Source organism: Eleutherodactylus coqui, chromosome 6 (genome assembly GCF_035609145.1).
Source record: "Eleutherodactylus coqui strain aEleCoq1 chromosome 6, aEleCoq1.hap1, whole genome shotgun sequence".
Lineage (NCBI taxonomy): Eukaryota > Metazoa > Chordata > Amphibia > Anura > Eleutherodactylidae > Eleutherodactylus > Eleutherodactylus coqui.
Window position 1 is genome coordinate 108,622,677 of NC_089842.1, and position 25,659 is coordinate 108,648,335.

The 25,659-nt window shown below is 46.6% G+C and overlaps 1 protein-coding gene across 2 annotated transcripts in view; it reads right to left on the reverse strand.

Annotated features, from left to right (window-relative positions):
- Positions 1 to 1,947: 1,947 nt before the first annotated feature.
- Positions 1,948 to 25,659, reverse strand: part of ARHGEF16 (Rho guanine nucleotide exchange factor 16) — a 59,823-nt gene continuing 36,111 nt past the window's right edge. For both annotated transcript variants that reach the window (XM_066607376.1, XM_066607375.1), the window contains 9 exons: positions 25,487 to 25,639; positions 16,960 to 17,089; positions 16,184 to 16,258; positions 14,113 to 14,205; positions 13,522 to 13,673; positions 11,764 to 11,970; positions 9,089 to 9,165; positions 5,711 to 5,812; positions 1,948 to 3,630 (listed from right to left, as the gene is read on the reverse strand). In XM_066607376.1, coding sequence (XP_066463473.1) covers positions 3,491 to 3,630; positions 5,711 to 5,812; positions 9,089 to 9,165; positions 11,764 to 11,970; positions 13,522 to 13,673; positions 14,113 to 14,205; positions 16,184 to 16,258; positions 16,960 to 17,089; positions 25,487 to 25,639 — 1,129 coding nt within the window. In that variant the 3' untranslated portion in view covers positions 1,948 to 3,490. The remainder of the gene's footprint in view (positions 3,631 to 5,710; positions 5,813 to 9,088; positions 9,166 to 11,763; positions 11,971 to 13,521; positions 13,674 to 14,112; positions 14,206 to 16,183; positions 16,259 to 16,959; positions 17,090 to 25,486; positions 25,640 to 25,659) is intronic.

Sequence of the window (25,659 nt, forward strand, 5' to 3'; positions counted from 1 at the left end):
GTCTACTTACAGGTAGACTGCTCTCTGTGTCCTCCCTGGCTGACATCCTGTAACTTCCCAGCATAAGGTGCAGACAGGTGCCATGAAAAGACAATCCAGCCTTTTAAACTTTCAAATTTGGCGCCGACACGCCCCCGAACGAGGCCCTGCCCCCCACGTGACGCGGCCGCGCTGACGTCACGACGCCACGCGGGACCCAGGGAATGCACTGTTACACGCCGGCCACACACCAGGTAGGAACATCACATGCTGCTGTAGATCGCGCGCGGCCGTGCCGTCCCCGCTGTCATACCTCAGTGCCGGAGAGAAGCGCTTACCCGCTGCCTCAGTGCCGATGACGCTGTCAGGGATCCTACACACAGCTGCCAGACTGGGGCTGCAGACGGGGTGAGTAGAGGCAGTCTTTTTGCCGGGGTCCCTCCACCAGTCAGCTACCCTCTGGGCAGTGCCCTGGGGAGTTTCTTCCCTCATGGGGAATACGTGCTGGATGCTATCCTGCGGGTGAGGATCCCCACGTAGGGTCTCACCCGCGCAGAACCTGCCAGCCCGATAGAGAGGACGCCCCCCCCCCCCCCCCCCGCGGGCGGGCAGGCAGGCTGCTGGGAGTTTCTTCCTTGTTCACCTCTGGCATACACCTCGAGGCTCCGCTTGGACTGTCCTGTAGGGACAGGAAGACACTGGTGAGCCGGTGGTGGGAGTTGCCTTTTGTATTTTCGCTTCCTGTCCCAACAGGTGTCCAGCGGACAACCTCCAGGTGTATGCTGTCAGCATGACGAGGGGAAAGGAATATTTATCCCAGTATCCGTACATCGAGAGTGGATAAGGGTCCGCACTGAGGACCCACACCCTGCGCCATGCTGTAAACACGTGGCTGGCCATGGCGTCTCTCAGCGATAACAGCTGAGCACCGATCATCATCTCTAGGGGGGAGAGAAGTCAGACCCATGGGGGTCATCTAATCACGGTGCTTGCCTCTTTAACAAGTCCCATAAAGACAAGACAGACACTTCCATATGCTCCATTAGGGGGAGTTTATATCAGAGAGGGCCCTGTCTGATTCCAGCACACATTTTTATTTATTATCCTACATTTCACAAATTGTACCAAGCCGCCTCCTTGTGGTTACATTCAGGTACTACACATCTCATCTTCATAGCTGTACGGAGCACACATTTATAACAATTTAATATCATGTATACATGCCTGTATCGTGGGCAGACAGAGCGAGTTTCTTTGTATCCATATGGAAAGGTTGCATTAAGTTTACACTTAACATTAACTATGGTGCTCGCCTTCATATACTGCGGGGAGTGAAGACCTCACAGCAGATCTTTGCTAAGAAGAGGAGGTAAATACAGTCTGTTACTAACAAAGTGTAACAAGTCTCAGAAATCATTCCTAATAGCAGTATTGTGGTAAGAGGCACAAATATGTAACTGTACAAATACACTTGTGTGATGCAACATACACAAAGAGAAACATTTAAAAATGGAATCATACTGCCACCTGGTGTTCACTTTTAGGCACTACAATTTCTTGGTCAGAGGTGGATGGGGGAAACAACAATCTGCTGAGTGTATTATTAGTATTAGAAGAATTAACTGTTTGCAGAAATGTAAGTAGCATTCCTTTAGCCATGGAGGATTTCCTCCCTGGAATCCCGATACTCTTTATACAGCTCAGAGACCCAGGCTTTTTTAGAATACACCTGCAATACTTAGAGAGGAGTTCATGATTTTCTTGTGGCAACTGTGGTGTCAGTAATTAGTTTCCTGCTAATTATAATCCCTTTCAGAAATCATAGGAGCCCGTGGATCTTGGCCAGATACTGAGATGGGTGTACACAAGATCATACAGATACATATATGGAAGTAGTTCGCTATAGATACACATGTCCAGCTCCACCACAATAAATATCATCCATGCCATTTCAGTAGATGCGTCACACAGGGTTCTAGATGGTGTTTATTAGGATTTTATAGACATTTAATTCACATTGTACATTAAAAAAAAAGAAAAAGGAGGACGAGGCTCAAGTTATGAAATCAGGGACCTTAGCAAACTCCATTGTCATCAGCCTAAACTTGACCAGGCAGTTTAATAATGAGGAGTGGTATTGAGCTTTTATTTGGTGCAGCTTATTATATAGATTTATACATTGAACTCAAATTATACAATATGCAGAGCAATTCCTTAGTGGTAGCTGCAAACATAAATTGTAATATTAGTGTCTATGAGAGGGTGCTATATCAAATATACAGGTCTGTGACTGCTATAAAGGGATTAAGAAATTAGTCATCACATAAGCTTGGACCTAAAATATGGTGCAGGCGTTTTATGTGGGTCTGGTTCACCCAATGCAAAAAGAAGTAGATCAGTTTATTGTGTTGGACGTCTCTAGTCAGATAGAGAAGTGTTACTACATACAACTCTTCCCTCCACCTACAGCCACAGTACAGCTATAATGGGTGCATAACTTTCATGATTTGTGTCCGTGCAGGCAAAAACGATATAAAAAAGGTGGACGTTGTGATGCTAAAATGATGACTTCAAGTTAAATATGCACATCCATAAAACATTTGGACCTCTAGAATAGACCTGGCATTAGGCATAATACAATCATGTGTCAACAGTTTATTAGGAGCCAACACCCCAATTGTTTAGATATTTCACACTTATAGTTTCATTCCTATCAAGTATCAGAGTGGCAAATTCCTAATTAATAAGCCCAAGAGAAGTATAAAATGTGATGCTTGGCTTCTTTAAGCAAGGTGACATAAGAGGTCACACTATGATCCTCCCCACTGGAATAAACCTAACATTCGATCACCTGATTGAGTACAGGTCATCTGCGATGAAGCAGCCAATTACCATTTTACTAGTACCTGCACACAGTCTGTGCTTACTCAATAGTGGTTCTATTAAACCCATGTCAACTATATACATTACAAGAGTTAGACCTTGTGCAAACAAATCGTGTTCTATAGGAAGAGTATCTCCATAAGGACTATAATAGAATTTTGTGAAATCTGAGGCAGAGTATTGGAGCCCTTAACTGGCAGCCAGATCTGTGCAGCTTGTGCGCGAGGCCCAAGTGTCAGCGTCTGTCAACAAGGAAAGTTATACATTTCTACATTAAAAATGAGGAAGAAAATCTAGAAAAAAATAATGCAAAAAGTTCCCTTCAAAATATACAATAAAATGTGCACAGCAGATATAAAGACAATTAAAATTCCAGAAGTCCGTAATATAGGATTGTATTCACCAGAGTGTCCTCAGAGAGATTTGGATAGAGCACCACGATCAGTCTTAGGATTCTTCATGTATAAAATTAAATGTGAAAACTTGAAATCTGAGCAGAGTCCTGGGAACTGGAATATTCCACCAGAAATTGTGAATACAATTCTTCCATGGCAGCTGGAGTCTCGGTTCTACTCTGGAGTGTTGAGAAGTCCGTGGTGAGGTTCATATGAAAGTACAACTCCTCCATCTACACATCCGTTTCGATCCTCAATCTCTCCATTCGTTTAACATTACGCTCCACTGCCATCTGGTTAGTGATTTCTTTGGCACAACTCTGCGTAAACCATCCCCTTTCTCCATCTCGTAGCCTCTCCCCCAGATACCAACCTGACAGAAACAAAAAAAGATTACATCAGCTGAGTGACAGCACAATAAGGGAGAAGCTGGAGATAGTCAACTTTAAAACAACTCTGAAACTCAACACAGGTCAGATCTGGGAGTAGTGCATACACTATATATTACAAAGTATGGGCTCTGAAGATGACCCACCTCGATGCCATGGCCAAACGTCAACTTCTAAGGGATGCTAATTTTTAGGATCGCAGAATGTAATGGTTGAATAGATGACTGTTCCACAACAGTTGTACAAAATGTAGAATAATATATACTTGGTGGATTCAGACCACTCAGTGGTTCAAAACACTTACAAGGTTACAAAAGTTAGAGGACCACTTAGAATTAGACTTCTACCAGGACCAGGGGACTACGCAGTCTTCCACAGAGTCTCGAGAGTCAGGTTGCATCCAAAAGTGACTGACTGCTTTCACTCATCCTTCAGTCCTGCTGTGCGTTTCTGAAGGGAAAGGCTACGCTTTGCCACAGCCTGACCCACCTAGGTAAGTCTCACAGGGTCATACCAGCCACTTCGTATAAATCTGCTTAACAATTCCAGGCAACTAACTTTTACAGAATTCCTTCTCTAAATATCCACAGCTGCGAGCGGGCAAGCATGAACAAGGAGAAATGAAAAGTCTTACATCTGGGCAAGAAAAATGAAGAAAGCACATATAGAATGGGAGGCATTGAGCTAAGCAGCAGCACATGTGAAAAAGACTTGGGTATACTAATAGATCATAGACTGAACATGAGTCAACAATGTGATGCAGCAGCAAAAAAGGCAAACATAATTCTAGAATGTATTAAAAGGAGCATAGAGTCTAGATCGCGTGAGGTAATTATCCCCTCTACTCTTCCTTAGACAGACCTCACCTGGAACACTGTCCCCAGTTCTGGGCACCGCACTTTAAAAAAGACATAGATAAATTGGAGCAAGCTCAGAGAAGCGTTACCAAGATGGAGAGTGGTCTGCAAATCATGTCCTATGAGGAACGGTTAAAGGATCTGGGAATGTTTAGCTGGCAAAAAAGAAGGCTGAGAGTAGACTTAATAGCGGTCTACAAATATCTGAAGGGGTGTCACAGTACAGAGGGATCAGCCCTATTTTCATTTGTACAAGGAAAGACTAGAAGCAATGGGATGCAACTGAAAGGGAGGAGACACAGATTAGATATTAGAAAAAAACTTTCGGACAGTGAGGGTGATCAATGAGTGGAACAGGTTACCACGGGAGGTGGCGAGTTCTCCTTCAATAGAAATGTTCAAACAAAGGGTGGACAGACATCTGTCTGGGATGATTTAGTGAATCCTGCACTGTGCAGGGGGTTGGACCAGATGACCCCGGAGGTCCCTTCCAACTCTACCAATCTATGATTGTATGATGATACACTGACCATGCTGCATAGTGCCGCTCTGGAACTTCTATACAAGGACTTATTATGCAACTTCAGCGTGAGTTTCACCATTGCCTACTCCCGCTTTAGCACACAAACACACTCCTCAGCATGTAAGCTGAAGCACGTTGCCATTTCAGGCCAATGACAAATTGTGCAGGCACTTCATGCCATTTCACGACATAGTTCCTGTCTGACACCACCTGTGCTCCCACTTTCCAGCATTGTAGGGCAATGCTTCAGCATATCAATGACAGGTCTATGTCCAGCTCTTTTTGGACCCCCTCTGACACCTCCTTCTACCAAGTATGCAGTCAGGAAACCATCATTCCTGTTGCCCAGCTATTCTGAGAGAGCATGGCAATGCTGCCCCGTGTTGCGATCTGCCAATTCACCACACCATGTACTACAAAGTCCACAACCCCGAAGAACAGCATGTTACAGTACTACATGCACATAACAGTACCTAAAGAATGAGGTTTACCAGGATTATAAGCTGCTCATCTGAAGGCCCCAGAGTTTATAAAAAACAAGAACATTTTCCTTCACTCCATAGAAATCTCTAGAACTTGAAGCAACTGCATTATAATGTGTCCTAACTACTAATTGGATCAATACAACCAAAGGAGTGTGAAGAGAGAACAGCCTCCCGAGGACATATGGCCTACCACACATACCCTCTTCCTCCTGAAGGACCAAAACCACATCAGCTTGCTGGAGCGAGACTTCATCAGCTTGTTTTGCCATGTAAGCCTTTGTGATTTCTACTTGACGCAGCTCTGAAAGAGAAGAGAAGGCTTAGTGGTCTGTCAATCATTTACAGTTCATCCAGAGTATTTAACAAACAAAGTTTGGGCTCTTGAGAGAAGGAACCTTACATTGAATGATGTTCTACTAGACGGTCCTGCTCGATTATAAGGCAGGAGCAGGTAGCATGGGACTTCTTTATGGTTTGTTTTAAAGAACTATCAGTTTGGAAACTATCAACAAGCTGCTGGTGACAGATCTGTCACTTAAATAAAAGCTTCATGGAGGTTGAGCTGAGCATTTGGACCCATCTCCACCAGGCTCGACAGAGGATTCATCCCCACATAGTTATCAGTCTTACCTTCTAGACACAAGGCTGAAAAAGCTTGCTTAAAAAAAAAAGGTGAAAAAAAAAGAAGGCTGGCTGAAAAGGTAACCCCCTTTTCCATCATTTAGAAGTAAAAATTCAGATCCTAAGAGCCAATGATGATTAAGGGGCTCCATTAGGGCTTTGCATCTCTGTTCTGCTTTTTTGGAGAACAGAAATGGAATTCAACGTTTCCATTTTTTGTCTCCCATTGAATTTGATTTTTGTTTCGTTTTTTTTAAACCCATTGAAATCAAAGCCCCACGGGCGTTGGGGTATCCCGCAGCGGAGCCGTCGCCAGGGGGGCAGGAGCCGCAGACAAATCTCCATCGGTCAGTCTATTCTAATAGATAGAATGACTGTGTAGAACCAGGGCAATTCGCAGCATGCTGTGAATTGCCCGCCGCAAGCGGAGAATCACAATGATTCTCCACTCGTGGATAGGGGTGACGGCACTTTCCATAGCAATGCTATGGAGAGCTTCAGCCAGCGTGATACGCTGGCAGTTTACCTACGGCGAAATCACACCAGTGGACAGGCACCCTTAGGGTGATTTCACATGGGCGTGAAAAATCACGTGATTTTTGCCTGATGCGAGTCAGTAAAAAAGATTATGAATCAAATGATGTACAATGCTTGCCTTCCCATATGCCATGTTTTCATTAATGCGATGTTGAGTGAAAAAAAAAATCATAGCATGTCCTATCTTTCTGAGTTTTTTGTTTTTTTATCTCCCATCTTTCCCTGTGGAGCCTCCTTTTTATTGCATCGCAACAAACTTGCGTTGCAATGCGATTTTAGCACTGGGAAGTCCTATTGACTTTCAAGTTAAAAAACGTGATTTTCTTGCGTGATATTAACGCAGGTGGCAGTGATATGAGAAAAAAAAAACAAAACACACCCAACACTAAAAAACGCAGGGACAAAGATGCAAATTTGCCTCGATTTTCTCATGACAAAATCGTGATTGCCCATGTGAAACTAGCCCTAGGTATTCTATTGGAACAAATGGCGCAGTCTGCAGAGCCTTTCGTTCAATTTAAATGGAAACCTAATGGAACAGAAGCAAACCTTAACCCCTTATGCTGCTCCAACTACCACCACATACACGTGGCCATCCTTTCGATAAATGTCATTAAAGGGGTTGTGCCGAGACATAGATATATATTCCCCTTCCGGATAGGATAATAACTTTGGTTCTAACCACAGAGACCCCACATGAATGGAGAAGATATTGCACATTGGCATGACACATTTCAATGGGAGTGCCGGAGATTGCCGAGTGCTTCCACTTAGCAATTTCTGGCTCTCCAATTATAGTGAACGCAGGTGCACATGTATAGCTTCTGCTCCATTCATATGGGAACCTTTGGTACCCCCACTCTTCTGATCAGATGGATTCTACTGATTATGACTGGTGAGGTCCAAAGTTGCAGCATGTCCTTTTCTGGTACGATTCTCGGACCAGAATTGTCCATTTAAGGTAATGGGTGCATTAAAAAAAATGCACTCACATGGCAACCAAGGGTTTTGTTTTTTTTACATGCTCACCCATCGACTTCAGTGGGAATTTTAAAAGGACATCAATTTGGTCACCTTCCTTTTTTCCCACATGTATGAAAAATGAACATGGATGACACTTGTATGCTAAAAATGCAGAAACTAACGAATACAAAAGTGAAGTGCACAAACATGCACGCACAATGGAGTTGGTCAGTTCTTTACAAGATATATGTCACTCGCTAATGTAAAAAAGGCCTAAATGTACATGTGTTATCGAGCTATAGAAATCCTGAGCAGTAATAAATCTGCTTACTGACAGGCGTTTATTTGGTGCCCAATCTGGAAATCCCAATGATGAACCAGGAACTATTTAACTCCATCTTTAACCCTTTCCAATCCATCGTCTGACATCTTCCTACATTGTGATTGAAGCCTGTGCAGCTCTCATGTTGGAAGATGTCCAGCAAGGTATTCTTACTATATATGGCCAGCTGCTTTGTTGTTGGGGCCTCTCTGGCATGTCACATATTGCAGTACTGGCTCTAGCCAGCAGATGGCGCCATTGTATAATGGCAGAAAGAGAAAGCCCCCTAGGAAACCATGAATATAGAATTGGATTGCTAAATAGGGTTAATAAATAAACAAATGCACATATGCAGATGAAAAAATCCCAGAGACCCTTTCTAAAAAGGTACTTTAAGAAAACCAAAGAATCAATGAATTACTTCAAGACTGATGGTGACTTATCAACTTGGAAAGTTTGTGTCACCAGGGAAAGTATAAGAGCAAAGCACAACAAAGCAAAAATTTGGTAGTGATACCACGTTGGCGTTAACACCAAAGAACTTAATTTTTTGCGGTCAGAAAAGACAACGAAGAGATACATTTTTAAGCGACGCATTTCTGTCTGCCCACAGTCGCCATTATGGGGAGGTCCTTGCATTTGGATTTATGCAGCTCTCATTGAGCAAATACATGAACCCATCTTCAGTAAGCTCCTTAGTAATGACTGCGGACTGCCAAAATTCTTACAGGAGTTTTCCGGGCACTTCCTATTGATCAGTCAATCAGGATCCCCACCGATGAACTGAAGCAGAAGTCTGCATTGGTAGTCAGAGCTGAAAGTGCAATAGAAAGGCTTCACTCCTATTGATTTCAAAGGGAGTGAAGCCAACAGAAGCAAAGCCTTCTATTACACTGCTGGCTCTGACCACCAATATGGAAGTCCAGCTTGCACTGATAACAAGCCAGAGGATCAGCTGAATGGTGGGAGTCCTGAGCAGAGGACCCCCCTCCCCGTTAATCAACCATTAATGACCTATCCTGAGGACAGCTAAATCAATAGTAAATGCCCGGGAAGCCCCTTTAGGTCTATGTAGGGGATCTGGAGATCCGTATCAGAACAAAACCTCTTGTTGCTATAATGTTGTACTCTTACCTGCTGTCTTGGATCTACTGTAGCGCTTATTCTCTTCCTTTACCTCAAGTGCCGTGATCCATCTTGTTCGGTCACTTCTGCAAAAGAATAGATCATGTTAACTAAAAAGGAGGTAGGTGAGGATTACCCACAAGGCAGCGACAGTTAGTGAACCTTGGTAAGAAGGTCCCATATGATCAGCCTGATGCTTGATCGAAAAGGCCACTTGTGTCAACAACTCAAAAGGAAGGCAAGTGGAAATCCTGACTTTAATATGCATGGGGGTTGGAGGTTGTAGAACAAGTTAACCGACTCTTGTATTAGTATTACCAATACCTTAAGGCCGTATTCACACGACCAATATTCTTATTCGAGTTCTGTTCCTGTCAAGGCAGACAGAATACACACAGAAAATGAACCCATTCATTCAAATGGGTTGACTCACATGAGTCATTTTTTACTTGGACCAATCATCCCAGTTTAGTGGAAAAAAATGCTGCATGTCCTATTTTCATACAAGTCTGGCAGGAGACTAGGACAAGTAATGCAAGTTGCACCCAAGAATCTCAGACGCAACTTGCTCTCGGCCATGTGAATATGGCCTTATCTTGATACCAGTGATCTCTAACCTCTCTGCAGCCATTATGAAGCAAATTTACAGTATGCCCCTAAAGCCTTCAGGCACTTGCATTTGCACAACAGCTGAAGAGCCACAAATTAAAGATCACTGATACATACTAATGGAGAGCACACTTTATCTATATATATATAAAATTGAATGTATGCGTATGTGTCTGTCTGTCTGTTTGTCCTTTATGCGCTACTACACCATTCATCCGATCGCCATGAAACTTTGGGAAGTTGTTGAGTACACTCCTGGGAAGATTATAGGCATAGTACATTTATGCTATGATAAATGGCGCGCGTGCGTCGTCGACAGTTACGACCCCCCCCCCCACGTAGATCGTTCGATTTCCATCATTGTCACTAATTCTCTCACTTCCCGATGTTGTAGAAACATGAAATTTGGCACGAGCATTGATTATGTCATAAATAGGAAAAGGTAATGGGTCCCAACTCGATTATTCAATTCTAAGCGCCAAAGAATTAGCATCCAAATTTTAAGTACGGAATCTAATTTTCTCGCTTCCCAATGTCATAGAAACTTGAAATTTGGCACAAGCATTGAATAGGTCATAAATAGGAAAAGCTAATGGGTCCCAACTCGATTATTCAATTCTATGCGCAAAAGAATTAGCGTCCAAATTTTACGTACGGAATCTAATTCTCTCACTTCCTGATATATATAAATGAATGTCTGTCTGTCTGTCTGTCTGTCTGTCTGTCCTTTATGCATTACTACACCATTCATCCAATTGCCATGAGACTTTGGGAAGTTGTTGAGTACACTCCTGGGAAGGTTACTGGCATAGTACATCTATCCTACGATAGGTGGCGCGCGTGCGAGCGTCGTCGACAGTTATGCCCCCCAGACAAAGATCGTTTGATTTCCATCTCAAGCACGAAAGCAAAAGACATTACGAGCAACGGGATGAGTGTTCAACCAGAAAATGATGCATCCGCCGAACGTATCACAAGACAATTGCTGGATATTGAGAATGCTGAGGTAAAATGAAAGCTGTGCTGTGATTGGTTGCTATTTTTTATACTGCTGAGGTAACATGAAAGCCGTGCTGTGATTGGTGGCTACTTCTTATACTACTGAGGTTACATGAAAGCTGTGCTGTGATTGGTTGCTATTTTTTATACTGCTGAGGTAACATGAAAGCCGTGCTGTGATTGGTGGCTACTTCTTATACTACTGAGGTTACATGAAAGCTGTGCTGTGATTGGTTGCTATTTTTTATACTGCTGAGGTAACATGAAAGCCGTGCTGTGATTGGTTGCTATTTCTTATACTGCTGAGGTAACATGAAAGCCGTGCTGTGATTGGTTGCTATTTCTTATACTGCTGAGGTAACATGAAAGCTGTGCTGTGATTGGTTGCTACTTCTTATACTGCTGAGGTTGCATGAAAGCTGTGCTGCGATTCGTTGTTATATATTATACCACTGAGGTAACATGAAAGCTGCGCTGTGATTGGTTGCTATATATAATACCGCAGAGGTAACATGAAAGCTGCGCTGTGATTCGTTGTTATATATTATACCACTGAGGTAACATGAAAGCTGCGCTGTGATTGGTTGCTATATATAATACCGCAGAGGTAACATGAAAGCTGCGCTGTGATTCGTTGTTATATATTATACCACTGAGGTAACATGAAAGCTGCGCTGTGATTGGTTGCTATATATAATACCGCAGAGGTAACATGAAAGCTGCGCTGTGATTGGTTGCTATTTTTTATATTGCTGAGGCAGAATAAAAGTTGCGCTGTGATTGGTTGTTATTTCTCTTACTGCTGAGGTAACATGAAAGCTGCGCTATGATTGGTTGTTATATTTTATACTGCTAAGGTAACATGAAAGCTGCGCTGTGATTGGTTGTTATATATTATACCACTGAGGTAACATGAAAGCTGCGCTGTGATTGGTTGTTATCTAGATATATAAAAACGAATGAATGTCTGTCTGTCTTCGCAGAAACGCGCGACGGGTCAGCTAGTAAACTATAAATGGTTAGTTCTATTATAGGTATGTATTTCAGATGTCTTCCTCCCCCTCCAAAGCACTTACATGGTGTCAGCTGCCAGGGTAATCTGCTCTTGTCGCCCTTCACTGTTCTTCCTCATTGTAATCCTGAATGGAAAAAGCCCAGTCGGACTTCGGTTACCAATGGCTCCAGTCTTTGTGGATCCAGAGATCTGGTTGTCTTCATTGTCATTCAAATCAACTGCATACTGATCAGTCTTCACATAGTCCGTCACCGTGTAGCTTTCCTCACTGGAGAGTACACATTCAGAATAGAATATATACAGGAACTGACTAGAACATTTCTGTAGGCATTTCGATGGTAACCACAAGATGAAAGTTTATTGACCCTTACAATGTATGACTTAAGATGTACAAGATGTTTTCTGCTCTCATACAGAAGTTTATTAGGTTAAAAGGGATTATATTGTAACTACAACCTTTTTGCATTTGCCTTAATGAGGATTAGAACAACCCTCTAGGAGCTGCAAGAATAGTTCTTTCTTTGAGAGATCTACATTACATAGATGGCCATGACCAGTAGTGGAAATATAGGGGGTGCAGGGGATGCGGTTACACCCGGGCCCAGGAGCCTTAGGGGTCCATAAGGCTTCTCTTCTCCATATAGGGAGCCCAGTACGATGAATAAAGCATTATAGTTGAGGACCCAATTCAGATTTTGTATTGGAGCCCAGAAGCTTCAAGTTACGCCTCTGGCCATGACAGCTGCTGTGGGGCAAAGGTTTAGTCAGAGAAGGCTTTTTCCCAGGAACAGCTGATTAGGGGGTTAGAAAAGTCAGAAGGACGATGAACAGCTGAGCATCAGACCAACAGCTTTTTAAAAAGTAGGTTGTCTGTGTGAGGCAACCCCATTGATATTATAAGCTGGTAAACTCAACCAACCAAGTGGAAGAAAAGTTTTCATCTTGTTCTGGCCTCATGGATCTAGATAAGCTTGCATTGTGCCACTTAGAACAAGCCTATTAAGAGTCTATAAAAAAAAAATGATAGAGAGACAACATACATTGAATTAAAAACCAGACCCCACAAGATCTGGGTAAACATTCTATATGTCTGTTAAGGCCAAGATGGCATAGACAGGAAGTTCAGTGCAGTTGAGACTTAAAGGGGTTGTCCCGCGGCAGCAAGTGGGTCTATACACTTCTGTATGGCCATATTAATGCACTTTGTAATATACATTGTGCATTAATTATGAGCCATACAGAAGTTATAAAAAGTTTTTTACTTACCTGCTCCATTGCTGGCGTCCTCGTCTCCATGGTGCCGACTAATTTTCGCCCTCCGATGGCCAAATTAGCCGCGCTTGCGCAGTCCGGGTCTTCTGCTTTCTTCTATGGAGCCTTTCGTGCAGGATGCCGACTCCGTGTAGCTCCGCCCCGTCACGTGCCGATTCCAGCCAATCAGGAGGCTGGAATCGGCAATGGACCGCATAGAAGAGCTGCGGTCCACGGAGGAAGAGGATTCCGGCGGCCATCTTCACAGGTAAGTATAGAAGTCACCGGAGCGCGGGGATTAAGGTAAGCGCTCCGGTAAGCTTTCTGTACGTCCCTGCATCGGGGTTGTCTCGCGCCGAACGGGGGGGGGGGGGTTTGAAAAAAAAAAAACCCGTTTCGGCGCGGGACAACCCCTTTAAGGGTTTCTAGTCACCAGGAGCCGGCCCTTAATATAGTGAGATAACGCTTTTGGTTATTTAGCTTATTAGATGCATTTCTGGAAAGCAGTGGGAACATTCATCTGAAAATTGCAGCAGATTCCTCCTTATAATCATTATCTTCCAATTACCTTTTCTTTTTTGTTATTATGAGAACATCATTAAATAGAAAGAGATAGCAGTAGGTTCTCCCAAAGCCTTTTCGGAATATTCCGGCCTCTTCCACCAACATGAGCTCTCCTCTCTTCAGAAGCCAGCGAGATGCAGAAATCAGAGGAAAGGGCTATGAAAAAGAAGAGATGGTCTATATAAAATTACGGCTCCAGCAAGACCTGAAACGTTCTGACCCTCCAGCATAGTTGCTGCCTCTGCCACTCTTATGGTCAGCGATACACCCCACCTTTTATTAGGTATTTTTTTGTGTACATTAACACACCATAATGGGATCCACCAGGAGTAGAAAAACTTCCAGAAGCACCACAAGTGTCCATGCATATTGCAGCTCGGCCCTATTGAAGTGAATGAGGCTGGTCGGCAATGGCACACGTGATTCTCTAATATTGGACAACACGGTGTCTCTAAACCTGGACTCCAGCAACAGTTTAATGAGATCATAATACTTTTGCAGAACTTGTTAGTGTGCTGCCCACATGAGCGGTGCTTGCAGATCATCGTGTAGTGTCTTATGATCACTTTGAACCCTCCTCAGACATTTCTCTTACCTTGATTTTTCCAAACTCTAGCTGTGTTTGCAAAGTGTACATCTGCTCCGTCCTCTCCATCTTCCGGGCCCCCTCATTGCACAGTTTGACCAACTATAAGACAAGGAGGATATCATTTCTCGTCTAAAACCCAAGTAGCCTTCCAAGAAAGATGCAAGATTCTAAAGAATATTCCCCAACAGAGCTAGTCAGATATTAATCCTCATGTCCGAGCTAAGGGTCCATTCACCCAAATCAACATGTCCAAGTAAATGTGACTCTGCAGGTAAAAGTAAAGCCCAAGCCCCTCACACTGGAGTTAAAGAGGTTGTACAAGAAGTGCACCACACCTGTCTACGGGCTGTATCTGGTACTTCAGCTCAGCACCCTTTAAGTGAACAGGGCTGAGATGCAATACCACATATCACCTATGGACAGGTGCGGTGCTGGTTTATGGAGGAAAAAAAAAAAGACAGCCGTGTTTTCTCTAGTCTATGACTTAACAGCATAATTTCATTAGAAGATACAGATACAATACACTGGAACAATAGTTGGCTTTTAATTGCAGGTGAAATGCCCCAGAAGAACCCCAGATTCAAAACCGATCCCTTGGTCATGGAGACTAGTTATGTCATAAGATGGCACGAATGTTCCATTACATGCGACACCAGCTGATCACGAAAACAAAAAAAGGACCTATGGAGATCTGAAAGTAATCAGTGGGGGTTCCAACTAAAGCACTTCCACTACTGCTAACTCCTAATGTAGCTCTGAAATAGTTTTACATTAAAATGACCCATTGGGTTTAAAGGGCTGTACGAAACAAACAAAAATAAAATACTCTTACAGCTACAACAGCGCCACTCTTGTCCATGAGCAGAGTCTGATATAACAGTCCAACCATAATCACTTCAATGGAGAATCTTTAAAATGGCAATTGCACTTTGAGATAACTAGCAAAACTACAATTTACTTTATTTACCTAAAAACCTTTGGAGCTGAAAAATCCCTGTAAAGTGCTGGCCACTAGGGGTCTCCCTTCCTTCTGCTTTACTGTCCACTGCCTGTCACATGAAATCCAGTCTTTAGCAAAAGAGATAGCGAGATGGATTGCAGGATGCGTGGGGGACCCCTCAGGCAGGTAGGTCAAGAGTCAGAACATGTTACAGTAAACCAACAGTGACAATACAATATTTAGAAATTGGCAACAGGGTTTTCAATCTTGCCAATAGTCTCTGCTTTACAAACCTTGTGGGATCAAGTTCTAGTCTCAAAGAACAAAGAAGGCCGCGAGTGGCTTCAACTCATAGTCATCAGCACACGGGAATATACACTAAGTCTGTAGGGTCATACGTTCAACTCCACAGTCAGGAGGCTCCATTACTTTCTTGCAACTAACTTTTTTTGGCTGGAACCAACTCCTTTACAGACCTCTTGTAAATGCTTCCACACTCAACAGCAGCACACTTAGCCACAGAGGCCACAACTGCTATACTTGCATGCCGCACCCCTCTATTTGTATCACCTATAGGCACCTCCCTAACAGGGCGAGATGTGCCATACTAGTTGCCCACCAGACTCACACATGCACTGCCAGTGTAACATGGAAATAGAACATACCATTGCACCGTAAGCATTCTACCCCCTTACAAGCGAGTGTGTGTGTGCTGGGGGATATTGGGTGGGGGTGAAGGATATGTCTCGTGCTGCCTATAGAAGCCCATGGAAAGGAGAGGATGGAGGAGGCTGATGCACGAGGGAGAAAGAGGCAGAAAGGTTCACAGCTACACTTCTGTACACAGTTTTCCATGCTGCTGTTGTATATGAGGGTGTACTACAGAGAGAGAGTGAAGAGAATATCCTGCTCTTCTATGTGTGCAATGTATGGAAAACATGGCAACTAGTCTCCACCTACCAGTTCAGGAAAAACGGCGGATTAGAGATACAGCCTGCAGAGGGGGAAACTGGTGATAAATGCCATATACATGTCATGTAATGGCCCGATTGGGTTACTCCTTATGAACACACACCTCAACTTATTTCGAAAAGCCACATGGAAGTACAGACAAGCTTAAAATCCAGAACTACTTACCTTACTGATGGCTTTCAATGCTCTAGTACAAGCTTCATACTCAGGAGAATAGGGATCTGTTTTCTGACAAATAGTCTGGAAAGAAACAAGCCCAAAACTCTATTATTTACAATTGTTGATAAAAATGTTCTGATAAGAACAGAACACAAAGTACTATATATGGGATTAAGAGGTTTTTTTTTTTAAAATTAGGCCCCTCCCATACATTCACTTTCTACCGCGATTACCACGGCATTCTGAACGCCGCGGTAATCAAGGTATAATGCTCCCATTGATTTGAATGGGGCTTCACAGACATGCATTCGAACGCGGCGTTTTCGCGCTTTTTAAACGCACCTCATCAACCATCACAATGATGGGGTGCATTAAAAAACACTGTCGGGCTCAGCAACCAGCATCTGTAAAAGGCGGTCCAAATCGTGGTGCTTTGCCGATGCTGTGTGTGAGGGAGGCCTAAGGCTGCCTGTCCACAGGCGTTGTGGTATCCTGCGGCAGATCGCCGCCGCGGGATGCCGCCCGGGAGCAGGAGCCAGCAGACAGATCTCCGCTGTCAGCCTATCTGATAGATAGACTGACTGCAGAGAATCACCGCAAATGCTGCGATTTGCAGGCCGCGAGCAAAGAATCGCAATGATTCTGGAGAGCTTTAACTGCATTACCCGTGGCCGGATTATCGCCGTGGGGAACGCAATGAAAACCCGCCCGTGGATAGGCAGCTTTAGACTGAAGGTTATCGATAAACACAGTAATTTGTATTACACAGATGCCATACTCACATCCATCAGTAGGGGGAGCCGAGTAACTCTCTGCATGGGAAGGATCAAGAAAGAAAACGTGGGGAGACCTCCACATTCTGGCTTTATTTCAATCTGTTTCAGTGTTTCTTTGAAGGGGACATTCGTGGTTCTGAAATGAGTAGCAGAGAGTTCTACTGTGTACCCCAAAAATAAGATCTACCCTGATTTTCGGGGGAGGCTTGAAATATAAGCCCTACTCCGAAAATGAACCTTAGCTACACTACATGAGGGGGGAAAAAAAACAAACAATACTGCTGAGTTCTGGCAGATGTTTGCATTCCTCAGCAGCCAACAGAACATTGCTTTCTGGTAACAGAGTTTGTAAACCCCACCTCCAGGAAGCGATAGCTCTGATTGGTTCTCGAGCACTGTGGCTAAACCAATCAACACAGCGCTCGATGAACCCATCACAGCCATTCAATGCGATGGCTGTGATTTGTTCATCGAGCGCTGTGGCTCAGCCAATCTAAACCATCGCTTCCTGGAGGTGGGGTTTATGAACTCCGTTTCCAGGAAGCAATGTTCTGTTGGCGACTGCAAGCAAGCTGCCAGAACTCCCCAGACCAGCAGGAGGGACCCAGACCGTGCTAGGCAAGTAGCACACAGGCTTTTTTTTACCATGGCGTTTCGAACAGTTTTTGAAGTGTTGTCAGAAATCACTAGGGGGATTGAGGGGCTAAGTTTAGCCAATAACAAAACGTTGCCCCAAAGGTGTCAACGAGTGTCTCTTCAGAAGGAGCTGTAAAGCAAGGGGGGCGGGGTGTGTGTGTGTGTGTGGAGAGGATGGATGGGGAAAGAGGGGGTTAGAGGACAATTTTAGGATCATACACAGCACCTGCAAGTAAAGCAAATGTGCCTTATTAACTATTGGGCTCCCACATTTGTTCCTTCATATGACCTGTATAATTTGAACAACTTCTATTAGATCGGCTGCTCTACATTCAGAAACCCATTTCCAGTTTCGTGCAGCAGATGGCAGCAGTTCCCCTTGATAAGCTAATGCACCAACGCTAGTAGTAACGTCTGACCGGTCACCATCAACAATCTGTTATTATTGAGAACAAGCTAAAAGTAGAGAAGAGATTTGCCTGTAACAGTTGTAAAACCACCTGCAAAACTAGAACAGGAGGACTAGAATTCTTTACTTAAAAGGAAAGCTGCACTCCAAAACATTAAAGGGGTTTTCTGGTACATTAAACAAAAAAAAAAAAGTTAAAATGGAGAAAACGAACTCACTTATCTGGTAGCGCTGCAGCCCGATGCAAGGAACCTGTAAGCAGCATCAAGTGGTCATGTGCCATTCATTGTGCATGTGAGCACACAGCCACTCACAGGCTTCAGCAGTGATTCTTCCATAGCTGCTGAAGCCTGCGGGTAGCTGAGTGGTCATGTGCTCTGGGCCCTGGACTAGTGCCGCATAACTAGGGGTTGTACCAAGATATGCTATTACCCATTCCCACTGAAATTGTTAGAATGCCACCACGCAAGCTTCTGTTAATCTCCTCCTCACTGCAGGGGGTGCAGCGTGCCCACAGCGAGGATGACCAGAGAAACAGGGCCCCAGTTCTCATCGCTGAGCCCCCCATTGAACAGACTTTATGTATCTTTGAAGAATCCCTGTAAGCAACCTGTCTAGAGATGAGCGAACGTACTCGTCCGAGCTTGATATTCGTGCGAATATTAGGGTGTTCGGGATGCTCGTTACTCGTGACGAGTACCACGCGGTGTTCCGGTTACTTTCAGTTTCCTCTCTGAGACGTTAGCGCGCTTTTCTGGCCAATTGAAAGACAGGGAAGGCATTACAACTTCCCCCTGTGACGTTCAAGCCCTATACCACCCCCCTGCTGTGAGTGGCTGGGGCGATCAGATGTCACCCGAGTATAAAAGTCGGCCCCTCCCGCGGCTCGCCTCAGATGCCGTGTGAGTTAGTGAGGGAAAGTGCTGTTCTATTGGAGTTGCTGTAGGGAGAGTGTTTGTAGTGAGTGTAGGCTTCAAGAACCCCAACGGTCCTTCTTAGGGCCACATCTACGTGTGTGCAGGCTGCTGTTAGCAGTGGAGAAATTTTTTTTTCTTCTCAAAATCGGCAGTGCAGAGCATTGCACCCGGTATTAGGGACAGAAGTGGTGCTTAGGCAGGGAGAGTGTTAGGAGTGTAGCCTTCAAGAACCTCAACGGTCCTTTCTAGGGCCACATTTAACTGTGTGGAGTACTGTGCAGGCTGCTGTTAGCTGTGTTGCTTTTTTTTTTTTTCTCAAAATCGGCGGTGCAGAGCATTGCACCCTGCATTGATACTACAGGCACAGAATTGTGTAAGCAGGGCCACAACACAGTTATTAGTCATTGAATAGACGCAGTGGGCCTTTTCTTTTTTAACAAAAGGGAAAAAAGTATATTTGCCCTGCCTCTGTCAGTCCTAAGGGCTCTGGGTACGTGTGTGCTGCGTGGAGAACGTAAAAAAATCAGACGCAACCAGCTACGGTTGAGTGCAGCCTTGCGCCAATTTCTTTCCTGCCTGGGAAATACCTGCTCTGCCACAGTTAATAACTCTGCAACAGTAAAGTTCTGTGACACTTTTGCAGGGCCGCAACACAGTTATTAAACTTATTATTCATTCACTAGAGGCAGTGGGCCTTTCCTTTTTAAAAAAAGTTAAAAAATTATATTTGGCCTGCAGGCTTGCGCCAATTTCTTTCCTGCCTGTGAAATCAAATCACTGGTAATACAGCATGCTGAGGGGTAGGGGTAGGCCTAGAGGACGTGGACGCGGCCGAGGACGCGTAGGCCCAAGTGAGGGTGTGGGCACAGGCCGAGCTCCTGATCCAGGTGTGTCGCAGCCGACTGCTGCGCGATTAGGAGAGAGGCACGTTTCTGGCGTCCCCACATTCATCGCCCAATTAATGGGTCCACGCGGGAGACCTTTATAAGAAAATGAGCAGTGTGAGCAGGTCCTGTCCTGGATGGCAGAAAGTGCTTCGAGCAACCTATCGTCCAGCCACAGTTCTGCGCTGTCCACTGCTGCAAATCCGAATCCTCTGTCTGCTGCTCCTCCTTCCTCCCAGCCTCCTCACTCCACTACAATGACACATGCTCAGGAGCGGGAACACTCCCAGGAACTCGGGCCCCTGCTCAGATTGGGCAGCAGTGGTTCTTCTCCCACCAGAGGAGTTTATCGTCACTGATGCACAACCATTGGAAAGTTCCCGGGGTCCGGGGGATGAGGCTGGGGACTTCCGCCAACTGTCTCAAGAACTTTCTGTGGGTGAGGAGGACGATGACGATGAGACACAGTTGTCTTGCAGTGAGGTAGTAGTAAGGGCAGTAAGTCCGAGGGAGGAGCGCACAGAGGATTCGGAGGAAGAGCAGCAGGACGATGAGGTGACTGACCCCACCTGGTGTGCAACGCCTACTCAGGACAGGTCTTCAGAGGGGCAGGCAAGGGCAGCAGCAGGGCAGGTTGCAAGAGGCAGTGCGGTGGCCAGGGGTGGAGGCAGGGCCAGACCGAATAATCCACCAACTGTTTCCCAAAGCGCACCCTCGCGCCATGCCACCCTGCAGAGGCCGAGGTGCTCTAAGGTCTGGCAGTTTTTCACCGAGACGCCTGACGACCGACGAACAGTGGTGTGCAACCTTTGTCGCGCCAAGATCAGCCGGGGAGCCACCACCAACAGCCTCACCACCACCAGCATGCGCAGACATATGATCGCCAAGCACCCCACAAGGTGGGACGAAGGCCGTTCACCGCCTCCGGTTTGCACCGCTGCCTCTCCCCCTGTGCCCCAACCTGCCACTGAGATCCAACCCCCCTCTCAGGACACAGGCACTACCGTCTCATGGCCTGCACCCACACCCTCACCTCCGCTGTCCTCGGCCCCATCCACCAATGTCTCGCACCGCACAGTCCAGCCGTCGCTAGCGCAAGTGTTGGAGCGCAAGCGAAAGTACGCCGCCACGCACCCGCACGCTCAATCGTTAACCGTCAACATAGCCAAATTTATCAGCCTTGAGATGCTGCCGTATAGGGTTGTGGAAACGGAGGCTTTCAAAGCTATGATGGCGGTGGCGGCCCCGCGCTACTCAGTTCCCAGTCGCCACTACTTTTCCCGATGTGCCGTCCCAGCCCTGCACAACCACGTCTCCCGCAACATTGTACGCGCCCTCACAAATGCGGTTAGTGGCAAGGTCCACTTAACTACGGACACGTGGACAAGCACAGGCGGGCAGGGCCACTACATCTCCCTGACGGCACATTGGGTGAATTTAGTGGAGGCTGGGACAGAGTCAGAGCCTGGGACCGCTCACGTCCTACCCACCCCCAGAATTGCGGGCCACAGCTCGGTGGTGGTATGTTCGGCGGTGTATGCTTCCTCCACTAAAGCACCCTCCTCCTCCTCCTCCTCCTCAACCTCTGTCTCGCAATCTAGATGTGTCAGCAGCAGCAGGACGTCGCCAGCAGTCGGTGTCGCGCAGCATGGCAGCACAGCGGTGGGCAAGCGTCAGCAGGCCGTGCTGAAACTACTCAGCTTAGGAGATAGGAGGCACACGGCCCACGAACTGCTGCAGGGACTGACAGAGCAGACCGACCGCTGGCTTGCGCCGCTGAGCCTCCAACTGGGCATGGTCGTGTGTGACAACGGTCGTAACCTGGTGGCGGCTCTGCAGCTCGGCAGCCTCACGCACGTGCCATGCCTGGCCCACGTCTTTAATTTGGTGGTTCAGCGCTTTCTGAAAAGCTACCCACGCTTGTCAGACCTGCTCGTAAAGGTGCGCCGGCTCTGCGCGCATTTCCGCAAGTCCCACACGGACGCTGCCACCCTGCGCACCCTGCAACATCGCTTTAATCTGCCAGTGCACCGACTGCTGTGCGACGTGCCCACACGGTGGAACTCTACACTCCACATGTTGTGGGCCTGGTTGGCAGACATCTGCCAGATCCTTCGAAACTTTGAGCAGTCTACCCAGGTGGTGAGCGGCGATGCTGCAATCATTAGCGTCACCATTCCTCTGCTATGCATCTTGAGAAGTTCCCTGCAAACCATAAAGGCAGCCGCTTTGCGCTCCGAAACGGAGGCGGGGGAAGACAGTATGTCGCTGGATAGTCAGAGCACCCTCCTGTCTATATCTCAGCGCATTCAGGAGGAGGAGGAGGAGGAGCATGAGGAGGATGAGGAGGAGGGGGAAGAGACAGCTTGGCCCACTGCTGACAGTGCCCCTGCTGCTTGCCTGTCATCATTTCAGCGTGTATGGCCTGAGGAGGATGAGGAGGAGGAGGATCCTGAAAGTGATCTTCCTAGTGAAGACAGCCATGTGTTGCGTACGGGTACCCTGGCACACATGGCTGACTTCATGTTAGGATGCCTTTCTCGTGACCCTCGCGTTGCACGCATTCTGGCCACTACGGATTACTGGGTGTACACACTGCTCGACCCACGCTATAAGGAGAACCTTCCCAGTCTCATTCCCGAAGAGGAAAGGGGTTCGAGAGTGTTGCTATACCACAGGACCCTGGCGGAAAAGCTGATGGTAAAATTCCCATCCGACAGCGCTAGTGGCAGAAGGCGCAGTTCCGAGGGCCAGGTAGCAGGGGAGGTGCGGAGATCGAGCAGCATGTACAGCCCAGGCAGTGCAACAGTCTTTAAGGGCCTGGACAGCTTTATGGCTCCCCACCAAGACTGTGTCACCGCTCCCCAGTCGAGGCTGAGTCGGCGGGAGCACTGTAAAAGGATGGTGAGGGAGTACATAGCGGATCGCACGACCGTCCTCCGTGACGCCTCTGCCACCTACAACTACTGGGTGTCGAAGCTGGACACGTGGCCTGAACTCGCGCTGTATGCCCTGGAGGTGCTTGCTTGTCCTGCGGCTAGCGTCTTGTCGGAGAGGGTGTTTAGTGCGGCTGGGGGAATCATCACAGATAAGCGTACCCGCCTGTCAACCGACAGTGCCGACAGGCTAACACTCATCAAGATGAACAAAGCCTGGATTTCCCCAGACTTCTCTTCTCCACCAGCGGACAGCAGCGATACCTAAGCAATACGTAGGCTGCACCCGCGGATGGAAGCTACGTTCTCTCTCACCATCCAAAACGGGGACATTTCTGCTTCATCAATCTGTGTCTAATATTCCTCCTCCTCCTCCTGCTCCTCCTCCTGAAACCTCACGTAATCACGCTGAACGGGCAATTTTTCTTAGGGCCACAAGGCTCACTCATCTAATTTTTCTAAACAATTTTTATATGTTTCAATGCTCTTAAAAGCGTTGAAACTTTAACTTGAACCAATTTTTAGTTAAACTGGGCTGCCTCCAGGCCTAGTTACCACTTAAGCCACATTAACCAAAGCGATTAATGGGTTTCACCTGCCATCTTGGTTGGGCATGGCCAATTTTTACTGAGGTACATTAGTACTGTTGGTACACCAATGTTTTGGGGCCCTCACCTACAGTGTAATCATAGCAATTTGTATGTTCTTCGCCTGCACTCATGGTACAGAAGTGTGTGTGGGGTTGGCCTACACTTTAGCTACATAAATGTAACTTGGGCCTTGGCTATACTGCAGCTACTGAAATGGAACTAAGACTGCGCTCCCACTATACTGCTGCTTCGGAATTGTTACTGGGGCCTGTCTTGAGTGCTACTATTGCTGACATGGAACGAAGACTGCGCTCCCGCTATACTGCTGCTTCGGAATGGTTACTGGGGCCTGTCTTGAGTGCTACTATTGCTGACATGGAACGAAGACTGTGCTCCCCCTATAATGCTGCTAGTGATAGGTTAGTGGGGCCTGTCCTAATGCTACGGCTGAAATGTTATGAATTATGGGCTCTGCCTATACCGCTGCTAATGGTATGTCTCTGGGGTGTGGAAACAGAGGCTTCCCAAAGACATGATGGCGGCGAGGCCATTTCCCACCAACGCGGTTACTGTTAAGGTGCATATAACCACGGACACGTGGAGAGGACACGTAGTGCCTCAAAAACATCCCCCTCCTCCTCCAACAGGGAAAACATTCTTGGCAAATGCCTTTGCATTGGTTTGTCTGGTGGCAGTCCAAGAATTTCACCTTTACCGACACTACAAGAGAGCCCCCCCACCATCCCCCCGCCACGGCCCACTTAATCCTGGCCACGTTCCGAAAACCAACAAAATAAAACCGCGCTACTAGGTCCGCAGTCACCACCACATTACCACCAACGCGGTTACTGTTAAGGTACATATTACCAGTCTGATTGGGGCATGCAGACACCTTGACAGAATGAATAGTGTGTGGCACATAGGTTCCCCATTGCTATGCCCACGTGTGCAGCTCCTGATGGCGGTGGCACAGGATTCTATTTCTCATGCAATGGGATATTTCTATGTACCGCCGGTGGCTTCCTGGCACCCACCCATGCTGTGGGTCCACAGGGAATTATAAATGCATCTGTTTCCACTTGTAAAGAACCCCAGTCAGACTGGGGCATGCAGTGTGGGCCGAAGCCCATCTGCATTAAGCACGACATTACTACCTCAGCTGTGTTGGGCAATGCAATGGGATATTTTTGTGTACCGCCGGTGGGTTCCAGGGAGCCACCCATGCTGTGGGTCGACAGGGACTTCACAATAGGGAGTTGTACCTGCCTGTGTCTATGAATTAAAAAGCCCGGTCTGACTGGGGCATGCAGAGACACCTTGACAGAATGAATAGTGTGTGGCACATAGGTTCCCCATTGCTATGCCCACGTGTGCAGCTCCTGATGGCGGTGGCACAGGATTCTATTTCTCATTGCTTCTGTACAGCATTGTGGGCTATCGCCCCGCCCCTTTTAAAGAGGGTCGCTGCCTAGCCGTGCCAACCCTCTGCAGTGTGTGCCTGCGGTTCCTCCTCATGGCAGACGCACTTCTAAATAGACATGAGGGTGGTGTGGCATGAGGGCAGCTGAAGGCTGCGCAGGGACACTTTGGTGTGCGCTGTGGGGGGGGAGGGGGGGCGGTTGGGCAGCATGTAACCCAGGAGAAGTGGCAGCGGAGTGTCATCCAGGCAGTGATTGTGCTTTGTTGTAGCTAGTGTGGTGCTTAGCAAAGGTATGCCATGCTAATGAGGGCTTTTTAGAAGTAAAAGTTTTTGGGAGGGGGGGGCCCCACTCTTGCCGCTATTGTGGCTTAATAGTGGGACCTGTGAACTTGAGATGCAGCCCAACACGTAGCCCCTCGCCTGCCCTATCCGTTGCTGTGTCGTTCCCATCACTTTCTTGAATTGCCCAGATTTTCACACATGAAAACCTTAGCGAGCATCGGCGATATACAAAAATGTTCTGGTCGCCCATTGACTTCAATGGGGTTCGTTATTCGAAACGAACCCTCGAGCATCGCGAAAAGTTCGTCCCGAGTAACGAGCACCCGAGCATTTTGGTGCTCGCTCATCTCTAAACCTGTCAGATCACCTCTTCAACATGCTTTACAAAACCTAAGCCAGTTTCTGATTGGTTGTTGTGACTCCACCTCCCCCAAAACCCAGAAGTTTTCCTGAACTTACAACAGCCTCTGCAGAGTCCGCTGCTGGTACACTTCATTGGAGCAGTAGATGACATATGGTTGGAAATTGTTCGAAGCATGGTCCTCCACAATGTCACTGATGTCATGGATGAAGGGATTATCCTTGTGACGTTTCTCCAGATCTTCAAAAAATCTGAAAAGGGAGAAAAAAAA